This window comes from Rhinolophus ferrumequinum, chromosome 7 (genome assembly GCF_004115265.2).
Source record: "Rhinolophus ferrumequinum isolate MPI-CBG mRhiFer1 chromosome 7, mRhiFer1_v1.p, whole genome shotgun sequence".
NCBI classification, from domain to species: Eukaryota; Metazoa; Chordata; class Mammalia; order Chiroptera; family Rhinolophidae; genus Rhinolophus; species Rhinolophus ferrumequinum.
Genome location: NC_046290.1, coordinates 33,081,994 through 33,094,429, shown reverse-complemented (window position 1 = coordinate 33,094,429; position 12,436 = coordinate 33,081,994). Strand labels below are relative to the sequence as shown.

The following is a 12,436-nucleotide window of genomic DNA, read 5'->3' as shown; positions in this document are numbered from 1 at the left end:
TACAGACAACGGACTGTTGACAAAGGTGCAAAAGCAATTTAATGAAAAAAGGATAGTCTTTACAATTAATGGTGGTGGAACAAGTATACATCTATACGCAAAACAATTAACCTCAACTTAAATCTCGCACCTTACATAAAAATTCACTTGACATGGATCACAGATCGGAATGTAAAACATAATACATCAAAACTTCAAGAATATAGGGAAAAAATCTTCATGGTCCAAGGTTATGCAAAGAATTCTTAGATATGAAAACAAAACTACAATTCACAAAAGAAAAAAAAACTGGTAAACTGACTTTATCAAAATGAAAAACTTTTAATCTGTGAAAACACTGTTAAAAGAATGAAATGAAAAAACAGGTTGGGAGAATATATTTGCAAACCTCACATATGACAAAGGACTTGTATCCAGAATATTTTAAGAACTCTCAAAGCTCAACAATTAGAAAATAATATATAGTTCAAAGAAAGATACTAGAGAAATGGAATATATTCTAAGGTCTACCAAGAGGTAGTAAAGCATTAAGAAATATGGTCATTAATAAAGGGTAAACAAACTGGAAACGTTAAGCCTGGAGCACAGATTTGGAGGGAGAATGAGTGATGATAAATGTCTTCAATTGTCTAAAGGGTTGACATGTGCAGGGGCGGTTAGAATTTTTGTATAGAGTACTAAAAGGAAACATCATTTCCCAACTAGTCTAAAATTATAGAGGGTTTTCTGGGGCTACTAGAAATTCACCATATATGAAGGTTTGACAATTAAGTTCGTGAACTCATCCTACAAAAAGTGCTATGTACCTCATTGCTGAATATCACAACGGTCACCTACGAAGTACTCCCCTTTGGGAAGCTATGCCACCATCTAGTCCACCCTTCAAAGCAGTTTTGGAACTTTTTCTAGAATGGCCATCAGAGCTGTTGTCATATTACCCTTGATGTCCTGAATGTCATCAAAATGTCTTCCTTTCAATATTTCCTTTATCTTCGGGTAAAGAAAGAAGGCATTGGGGACCAGAGCAGATGAGTAGGGTGTTCCAATACAGTTATTTGTTTACTGGCTAAAAACTCCCTCATAGACAGTGCCATGCGAGTTGGTGCATTGTCAAGAGCCATGAATTGTTGGCGAAAAGTTCAGGTCTTTTTCATCTAACTTTTTCATGCAGGCTTTTCAGCATTTCCAAATAGTAAACTTGGTTAACTGTCCACTTACTATAAATTCATAATAAATAATCCCACTGATATCAAAAAAGGTTAGCAACATCATTCCAAGAAGTTCACAAACTTAATTGTCAGACCTTGTATTTCTCAACTACTAGACAATCAAGGAACAGGAAGGTTCTAGAGATTTTTATATTAAATAAAAGGTCAAACAGGATGATCCTAGAGTATTCTTCCAACTCAAACATTGTATGCATCTATGAACTACAACTTCTAGAATTAACCTACCAAAGTAGAAGGCACTGAATATCAAAAAAGGTATCCCTTCCTGCCAAAACATCACCTTTCATTGCACAAAACATTATAAAGCACTTTAAGTTCCAAATTTTTAAAAAAGACTAAATAAATAACATTTTAACAAAAGCCATAGAGACCTGTTTGAGTCTCTAAATCTCATTTGTACCAGGATATTAAAATTAAATTCAAATTACTAACGTCTAATTAAATCTAATTTCATTAGACTTAAAAGACAAAAGGTATAAATATACATTTCTACTAAGTATTTTGAAGAAATCTCTTGAAAAAGAAGTGCTCTTTCCACACAAAGAGTGGTAGTCCTCAAAAGAGCCAAAACATCTGTATTCACTTTAAAGCTCATCAAGACAGACTGACATTTTTAGGAGAAGCATATGGCTTGCTGAACAGTCATCTAGAACAGAATCTTTTGTCTAGTAAACCCTATTCAAGGTCTATTTACTTATGTATGGAGTGGCTGAATAAAGGAAAGAACATATTTTTGAGTCCTAGAAAACACAAAGAAATGAATTCTTCATCTAGCTTTGTTAAGGATATAGCAAATCATATTACAAAAGCAGCCAGATCTTTACTCTCAGAGACAGTTCTCTCAACACCTGAAATAGTCTAAGAAATCACTGAAACAAAAGAACTCTAGAAAAGCATGAAACTCTCTTAGAGAACTATATCCACCAAAGGCCACCTCCCTAAAAAAAAGGCATTTCCATTTTAAAGGATAAAACGCTTTCTTCTTAAAACTTTGAGGGGCAGAGTTCAACAGCTGCGCTATATTAAACCTGAGCCCTTCCAAAAGGAAGAACAAGAGTCTCCAGAGAGCGAGTAACATGGCCTGCTTTCTCCAAAATTATCAAAATGCCTGCTTTGCCTCAAAGGAAAGTTTCTCCAAGAAAAAGCCTCTATACAGTGCATGAGTGAATAACATAAAACTTAATTTAAATTAGGAAAATACACAAAAATTGAAGCACTTCTGTTTGTTTCTGGAAATCTCCATCCCTCCCTCAAGGAAAAATGCATTTTGAAGTCTTTCAAGATATAACATGGAAACTATTTTAAAAAAAAAAAACAACACAGTAGTTCTTCAGCCCCAGCTTCCCATCAGAATCACCATGAAGCTAAGTCTCAACCTAAACTTACTGAACCAATATTTATTGGGGCCACGGCATCTCAATTTTTTATGCACACAACAGGTGATTTTGATGCACAGCAAGGGTTTAAAAATCACTTAACTGAATGGAGCAGGATCCCATAAAGGAAAAATTAAGTCTAGTGAGTAAAGGCAAGAAGAAAAGGTCACATTTGAGCAACGAACTAATTCTAAAGAATCTAAGGTTGTATGTATTCACCTATCAAAATACTCAATAACAGACAGGAGAATTTGACATAGAAATTCTGAATTGCTCTTTTCATTACCTAGAGGACAGAAGGCTTGGAACAGTTTGCTAAAATACCCAAATATGTAGATAAAAGTCATTATGAAGAATGGGGCCACTGCATCATATTTCAGGTACAATAAGGTTCCATCAGAATCTTTGGACACTGAAAACTAAAAAAGAAAAGCTGCAAAAGAGCCCACGTATTATATGTAATTATCTGTCAAGTTTAAAAAAAGCCCAAGGCTTTAATCACAACAAAGTAAATTTCAGCCATCCTCAGAGCTTCATTAATCCTACTTTATTTTACACAAAATTCTAACAGATTTACTTGCTTGATATTCAAACCCATGATAAACGAAAAGGAGTAGTGAAACTGCTAAAGGGAAGCAGACCAGTCAAGGAAAGATACAAAAACACTATTAAATAGCAGACACCAGAACTCAGAAAGCGTAACAGACACTTGATAGTTTTTAAAGGCAACAGAATACAAGAACTGTTTTTCCTAATGATCAGTGGAGTAAGAAAACAGAAAAATATGCAGTATACCTTAATGCATACATTATATGTATTTTGTTTAAGAGGGTAAGAAAGTATAAAAACCAAGTCACCTGTATAAAGTCTCTCACACACACAAAAAAAATAACACAATTTAGGGAGAAAAAAACCCTTACTGAAAAACAAACAAAAACCCTAATTTCTCAATTGGAGATTCTCATTGTACAAAAGGAACAGTAGAGTGAAAGTAAAGAGCATTAGATAGTCTCTCAAGTAAAGAACGTACCTTACTAAAAGGAAAAGATAACAAGATACTGAGGTTTTAATTTACTATTATCAGACACAATATTTCCCACTGCGAAAGTCAACATACTCCTTTAGATTGCTAAATCTATTTGCTAGTAATGTACAGACAGGTATACCTCGGAGATATTGCACGTTCCGTTCCAGACCACCACAATAAAGCAAACTGTAATCTTTTTGCTGGTGGAGGAGGATCCTTCCTCCAATTTGTAAAAAACACATCTGTGAAGCACAATAAAGCCATGTGCAATAAAATGAGGTATACCTATATAACTGAAAACAATCTGTTTCCTAATCTGAAAAACGAAGAGACTAAGAATACCTGAGTTCACAGGATTACTACATGAGATAATGTAGGTAACGTCCTTGGCACAGGCTAATATATAGTAAGTGAGAAATAAATCTTAGCTGCTATTATTCATTTGTGCTCAGAATAACCATAAAAATTATTGTCTTACCGTGTGACCCAACAATCCCTCTCCTGGGTATCTACCCAAAAAATCTGAAAACATTTATTCATAAAGACACGTGTGCTCCAATGTTCATTGCAGCTTTGTTTACGGTGGCCAAGACATGGAAACAACCAAAATGTCCTTCGATAGATGAATGGATAAAGAAGTTGTGGTATATATACACAATGGAATACTATTCGGCGGTAAGAAAAGATGATATAGGAACATTTGTCACAACATGGATGGATCTTGAGAGTATATTGCTAAGCGAAGTAAGTCAGACAGAAAAAGCAGAGAACCATATGATTTCACTGATATTTGGTATATAAACGAAAAACAACAAAAGAACAAGAAACTCATAGACACAGAAACAAAAACTCATAGACACAGACAATAGTTTAGTGGTTACCAGAGAATAAGGGGGGGAGGGGGTGGTAGATGAGGGTAAAAGGGATCAAATATATGGTGACGGAAGGAGAACTGACTCTGGGTGGTGAACACACAATGGGATTTATAGATGATGTAATACAGGATTGTACACCTGAAAACCATGTAATTTTACTAACAATTGTCACCCCAATAAACTTTAATTAAAAAAAAAATTATTCTCAATGTTCACCAAGGGATATATTTTAGAAGTTTTTCCATTTGAAATTGTCTTACTTTGTATTCACCCCACACCAAAACAGAGACCTCTTCTAACATGGATTACACAGTGTCATGCGGGGTGTCATGCAGGGTCTCAGCTCCCCAACGCAGGACGTGGTAAGGCCAAGAAGGAACAGGAACACCCACGGAGCCACAGATAGGGGAGTCATACCACTATAGTCTGCTGGCGGCTGGGTTGGAGATACAGGAAGCAGGAGCCACACGATGAACAATCTGCCGTCCGCTTCTCTGCCAACCAACCAATCAACCCCACTTGCTAACCACAATCCGCACTTGCTAGCTCAGCCACGGCAGTTATATCAGTGGCTAATGGCTAACCGGTAACAGCTGATGGTCAACTACTCACAGCTGGTGGCCATCTAGTACCCGAGCCAGCACCTTTCCACATGAGGCCAAGAGCCTGGAAACTGCTCTCTAGGACTCTGTCCCCACACACAGGAACTAAGTTGCTCCATCTTTCTCCCTTAAACCCCATGCATTTAACTTTTAAAAATGTCATGGAAAGTAGCTTACAGAGAGCAAGTCTCATAATCACATTCAGTTACCACTATTACAAAAAAGCCCTCATGTTCCATGAGTACCCTTTCCCAAATAAATTCATTTTCACCTCTTTTAATTTGAACACAAAAGAGGAATCAGGACCGTTGCCAAGGAAATGCATGAGTACAAAAAACTAATTTATAAGAAAACTTCAATCCAGAAGTAAACAGTTTTAGGTGAATATCCTACACTCAGACCACTGCAAATAATTAGAAAAGCGTAAGTCTCGTAGATACTTATGTAGGTTAGTGTCTAATTGGCTTTCACTGTGACTATTAATAGAAATACCGCTTATGGCTTCCTGCTTTTCCTTACAATCACACAACACTAGGTGCCACGAACCATACAAAAATAAAGTTTGTTTTCTAACCCTCCAAAAGCATGTTACCTCACTATTGATACATCAGTCCATGTGCTAATACCTGCTCATTTATGTGCATGTGTGTGTGTGTAAAAGTCAGTATAGGTTGTTAGTAACCAACAATCCAAACATCTTTGTGATTTACAACAAAGGTTTACTGCTTAATCACTTTGTATGTTACGTAACCTACAAGATTCAGATTCTGCTTTGCGCCATGTTATCTTCATTCCAGGATCTGGCTAAAAGAAAAGACCCAACCCAGGATACATCCATCTCACAGCAGAGGGAAAAGGGACATGGCAAAACATGGGATAGCTCTTACAACTTTGGCTTAACAATGCATATCATTTCCAGTTAACACTTAATGTGCCAAAACAAGTCCCTTAACCAATGGGGCAGTAATGTACAATCCTGTCACAGGGAATGGAAGCGAATATTTTAAACAATAATTCCATCTATCAAATATCTATCACCAAGGTTAAAGAAAAATATTCAGGTTATTCAAACCAATAATAAAATGAACATTTAATAGGTAAGGTTTACTGTGTGTCAGACACCATTCCAATATTTATTAGTATTAAAATAATTCTCCTAAGAAGAATCCAACAAAAATGACTGCTACTGATGAAACACACCAACTAATTATGGGGCTTTTTAATGAGGAAAAAAAGTAGAAAATGAAAGAAGGCACTTTCAAAACAATTCAAGCTCACAAAATGTGGCTTTGATATGTTCCAAAGATAGTAAAAGTAGCTGCCCTTTAGAGAAGAATTTGTTTATGCAGCTTTTCTGAAGTAGAAGCCAACCTACTGGTTTTAAATGCCCTAAGTGTTTCTCAAATTTGGGCTGAGACAGCTTCTCAGTAAGGTATCATACACAGAATTCTTGTCAACCTTAGGACCTCTTACTCATTGGAGGTCCTAAGACTCATAATTTCATACTTATCTAATGCTGAAAAAGGAAATAAAAGCAACAGAATAGGGTCAGAGATTGGAGTGCAAAAACAGACCTCAAATAAAGGTCCCGCATACTCAGTCCCCACCACAGTTAACACCTGCTGCAGACCCTAAGGAGTTATGTTTGAGGTAAACACAAGATTCAATCCAAACTGACAAGTCATGAAACAGGAGTAGGTGAGATGTGTACACGAATAGGTTAAAGAAAACAAAAACCCTTGCATCAAATGTTTTGAGTCCTAAGTACTGCTATTTTGAAACAGAGTGCCATTTTATCTGGCTTTTATATTAATATCCTAAATAGTTAAACTAACCCTGGACAATCCCTTAGGAAAGTCAGAGAAAGTAAAGATAAATGTAGGCCATTTATCAGGTTTTCCCCCCCTTCTCTTCAGTCCAGGGAAATAAGAAGCACGTGGAAACTGAGACTCTAGGGCATGAGCTCAGTAACCAGATCAGCTGAATCATCTACTGTTTAAGTAATTTTTTTCTCTCTCTTGTGCATATATGTTGTTGGAGTTTTTGATTGGTGTTTTTTTGTTTGTTTTTTTACTGATCCATTAATGTAGCTGTTAACTGCTTCTTTCCTTCTGCTAGTTTCTTTTCTCCAATACTTATATTTTTCCACTACTCCCCTCCTTTCCAAGTACCTTACTGATTCCACCCTCCCTCATTTTACTCAAGCTATCTGAACCACTACATCATTTGCAAATGTTTTCTAAACAGTACAATAAAATGAATTTTAGATGTTAATTTCCCCATTAATTGATTCTTTTTCCACACTCAGTCTTTTTAGGTCCTCCTTACTCTGAAATCATAAGGGGAAAAGAGTGCTTAAGGATGAAGAGCAAATAATATGTAAGGGAGATGGACCACAAATTTCCCTTCAAGTGAGATGAATACCATAAGCTCTTTGGGTAAAAAAAGGTGGTACAGAAAGCAAATAAATGTGTCATTTGACTTGTGTTTAAAATTTGTTTTCCTTGTCTTTTAAGTTTTTCAAAGTGTGAAACAAAAGTCATATGCAGCAAGGCAGCCAGTCAGCTCAGTTGGTTAGAGTGCGGTGCTCTTAATAACAAGGTTGCAGGTTCGATCCCCACATGGGCCACTGTGAGCTGCGCCCTCCACAACTAGATTGAAACAACTACTTGACTTGGAGCTGATGGGTCTTGGAAAAACACACTTAAAATAAATAAAAGTTTGAAGAAAAAAAAGTCATACCCAGCACAGCGAGCTTTATTTGGAAAACAAGGAAATAAAGGCTTACTTCTCTTTTAAAAAGTCATCTTACATGATTTAAAATTTTATTTTCAAATCTCTCCTAACACTTTCACAAGCAGAAACTCTTTAAATTACTACTATTTCTAAGTAGTACTAATTATCATCAAAATTTCCAAAATGTAGTCTCTTAACTGTAACTTAACTGTAGCTGACAAAATGGCTGTGACTTAGACATACAGCCATGTTTTGATTAGTCATACACCAGTGGACCCTTCAAATTTGTTTTCAGTTCTAGGCAACTGTGAATACACTATTATTTGAGAATGCAAAATTAATCTCTATAATGTCTAGGAGAACAAGAACTAACCTGAGTCACCTCTATTCTAGCCCCAAGTCAACCAGTGGAATATTTTACCTTAGAGAAATACGTTCCATTCTTCAAATTCACCATATGAAGAAGCGTTAACTACAAAGTGATTTACCTTTCCCCAATCTTAGCATCCTTATTTTCCAATAACTCTGTATTATGTATATATCTCTCAACTACTGTCTTCAAGCCTTTTCGTAACCAACTGACCCTACCCAGGACCCCCTCTTCTTTCCCACTCAAAATTCACTTAAAACCTTAATAAAACTTATCTCCAAAAATCCTTTCTAATTAACTCTAGTTCTTTATATTTAATATAACACTTAACTAATTAGCATTTGACTAGACCCGCTTCAATTTTTAACCACTCCCACTCCTCCCGCCCACTTCACATCAGTCCAGCCCGTCTTTCCAGCCTTGTTCTAAGCATTTAGTGTGGTCTCAACAGAATGCATAAGACACTCACTATAAGGCCTGGTTTACATTTATACCAACAAGCTGTGAAAATAGCGATGAAACATAACAAGTATTCACAGATAAAAATGTATGTGTGTGCGTGCGCGCGCGCTGTCGTGTTGGTACTATAAAATCTGGGAAATTATGGAAAATAGGGAAATGGAGGATTAAGTAATGGAGTCGAACAAATACCACTATCACAAAAATGCTTCAAGGCAAAACAGTAACAACAAACAATAACAAAAGTTGCTGAATTACTGTGAGGTTTAATAGAATCCTGGATGGGAAGCCTCCCAGCATTACCACCAGCCTTTTATAAATTTTAACTTCCAATATCACACTAGCTGTGATATTTTTATTAACATTGAATTCCAACTAACTTTTCCTCCCAATCAGACTGATAAATAAAATTATCTTTATGCTCAGAAACCCGATCAGTACCACTTAAAGCAAAGAGGAATATAGCCCCCAAGTAAGCACTGAAGTGATTGGGCAAACAGGTGAAACATGGAGTGGTGCAGAAAAAGGGGCGAAAAATGGGGAGAAAAATCAGTGAGGCTCCTCCCATTCCCTGGGGACTAGACAGGACTCAGCTCGCAGCTCCGGAGACAACCCGACCCCACAGACCCTCTCTCACAGCAACAGGGCAAAAGTTTCCTAGAAATCGGAGGTCCTCCTCCCACCTCCCCGCATTCACGTTCGACTCGCCTGGCCAGCGCCCCTCGATCGCAGCTAGTCCCAAATCCGCCCGCCCTCTCCCGAGGAAAGGGTCAGCAGAGGACGCCTTCCCCGAGGCCTGCTCAGGGACCCAGCCAACACAGACCTCCGCAGAAGTGAGGAGACCCAAGAACCTTGAAGAAGAAGCCTAACGACCCTGTTACCTTGTCGGAACCCTGGAAACGGAAATGGCAGCTACAGCCGCTGCCCTTCTCCCCCACAACGCTTGTCTCAGCGCCACTGACATTGAGACCGCCGCCATCTTTCTGCAGGAAAACACCAGGACGGATCACCGCGAGGGACAAACTTCCTTCGTTTTCGAGACTGTGTAACTGCAGTGTAATAGAGGGGGGGGGGTTTTGTTTATTTTATTTTCATTTGGTCTTTTGTTAAATACTGGAGTTTAGAAAAGAGATGAAAAGTTTGATTGAAATAGATAAGAAGGCAAGTGGATGGGAGAAAAATGCAGAACTACATTAATTGTAAATATTATCCCCATAAAGTGTAATCCTTGTTTGTTGTTAGGACTGGTTATTCACTGGTTATTTACTGAAAAGACCAAAAGAAAATACTTGAAAATTTAAACACCTGCAACTCATAATTTTTTCAAAGGACTCAGAATATTTAGGGCTGAGCCCACTGGAAGAGCCAGAGGGCTCTTTTGGTTCTTGAGAACCTAAAGTAGTACTTTTCCAAAGTGTTGCCAGATTCAGTTCGCAAGCCCTCAGGAAAAGGCTGTATTCTGTTTGATGTTCTGTAGTTGTAATGATCATAGTTTCCAAACGAAAACTCTGGACACATGGCCTGGCAAAGGTTTGTTTTTTTGACGTGTGAATTTATATAAAAAACTAATGGAACATAATATTTGATACCAGTTTTCCCAGTAATTCCTGAATGTGTGATCATAATCCACAGACACCAAGAATATTATTAAAGCTCCATACATATAAAAGAAAAATTATCTTCTGAGACAAATGTTGGAAACATGTTTGTATTGTGGGCTACTACCTTAAGAACAATGATTAACTGTGGATTATTTAAAATAAAAAGTAGTTTAGTTTTGGGAGTTTGTTTTTAAAGAGATTTTTAAAAAGAGAACATTGCTGCTTTTAAAATTAAGCATGTGCAAACGTAAACTTTTATTAAAAGAATAGGATTAACAGGAGGATGGGAAATGACTTGGTTCTGCATTATGACCAATTAAAAGAAAACTTAAGGAAAAGGAGGAAGGAAAGAGATTCAGCACCATATCACCTAGCACCAAAGAGAAAAAGCCATATCCAGGGAAAGAAAATACACAGAAAGATGAAGGAAGGTGAGAGAGAGATGTCTCTGAAAATTTTCCTTAAAACTTTTTATTTTGAAATAATTATAGATTTCGTAGGAAGTTGCAAAAATAGTACCAAGTGGTGTCCTTTACCTGTCACCCAGTTTCTTCCATTGATTACATCTTTAATAACTCTAGTACAATATCAAAGCCAGGAACCTGACATTAAAATAAAGTGTTTGTATGCCTGATCACTGCACTATACACCTGAAGCTGAACAATAATGAATGCCAACTATAATTTTATATATACATACATATATACATATATATATGTATATATATACTTACAAGAAGCGGAGTACAGCATTAGGAATAGAGACAGTGGAAATGTAAGGGCTCTGTGCAATGTCAGAGGGATAGTGGATGGGGGGAGTGGGGTTCACACAGTGTGAGGGATATAAATGATAAACGTCTAAGTATTACTTTGTCTTGTGCACCTGAAAATAATTTTAAAAAATAATAAAAAATAATAAAGTGTTTGTATAGTCCTATGTCATTCTGTCACATGTCAATTCATGAAAGTACTACCACAATCAAGATATAGAATTATTCCATCACCACAAAGATCTCCCCCGTGCTACCCTTTCATAGTGATACAGGAGCGTTAGCATGTCCCTAGGTAGACAGGGAGGTCCCTGGTGGAATAAACAAAGACAGTCATATCCTAAAACTTCAGGTTTTGAAATCACTCCTTGGCTCCAGAACATAATGTAACAAGGCCTTGAGGTTAATTATAAAATTCATTTTGGCCTGACAAATGGAGCAGATCTGATAGATAAAGAGTGGGTTATTTTGCTAATTCCTTTAGGATGGGCAAGCAGAACAAACTTGGTAGACGAATTTCATTAGAAGGTGACAGTTCCCTTCTTCAAACAGCTCCCCTTCCCCTAGCAGGCAAGGGAAGGTATAAAAGTAACAGTTTTTGCCTCAGTCAAGGGGCACCCCCCATTCGGAACCCCCTCCCGCTCGGGAGCTGCAACCTCTTCTCCTGCCTCTAATAAACTATTCTCTTTTTAAAACTTTTTGCTTCTCCCTGGTTTGTGTTTCCATTCTTTGGCTTCACGAGACACGATCCCGGCCCGCACTCAGAAACTGCTAGCATATCCAACATCACCTACATCAATAGTAACACCCGCCCCCTAACCCTGGCCATCACTACTCTGTTTCCATTTTTATAATTTTGACATTTCAAGAATGTTTGTAACTGGACTTACGCAGTATAGGACTTTTTGAGATTCAATGTAATGTCCTTGAGATCCATCCAAGTTATTGCATGTATCAATAGTATGCATCAAAGGAATATTCATTCCTTTTTATTGCTGAGTAGCATTCCATGATATATTAATCAGGGTTTTCCAGAAAAACAGAACCAATGTATATGAATGTACCAGTTTGTTTAACCACTCAACTATTGCAGAACATTTGGGTTGGTTCCCATTTTTGGCTATTACAAATAAAACTGCTATGAACAATCATGTACAGGGTTTTGTGTGGACATAAATTTTCATTTCTCTGGGATAAATGCTCTAAAATTTCAAGCCCAAGCCAACACTTTCTATACATCTTCCCTGCTTTATTTTTCTACCTTAGAATTTTTGTAAATTTCAATACTTTATGAACTTTCTATAATATATGTGAATTATAACATAACGGAGGAAAATATCCTGTTAAATAAGGTCACTCTCTCCCCCAGCTATGGGCATAAACTTCTCCTTA

At 37.1% G+C, this 12,436-nt stretch overlaps 1 protein-coding gene across 1 annotated transcript in view; it reads right to left on the bottom strand.

Moving 5' to 3' along the window:
* NDUFS4 (NADH:ubiquinone oxidoreductase subunit S4) overlaps positions 1-9,696 on the bottom strand; it is a 91,680-nt gene extending 81,984 nt beyond the window's left edge. The window contains exon 1 of the mRNA XM_033111231.1: positions 9,556-9,696. Coding sequence (XP_032967122.1) covers positions 9,556-9,653 — 98 coding nt within the window. The 5' untranslated portion in view covers positions 9,654-9,696. The remainder of the gene's footprint in view (positions 1-9,555) is intronic.
* Between the last annotated feature and the right edge of the window lie 2,740 nt (positions 9,697-12,436).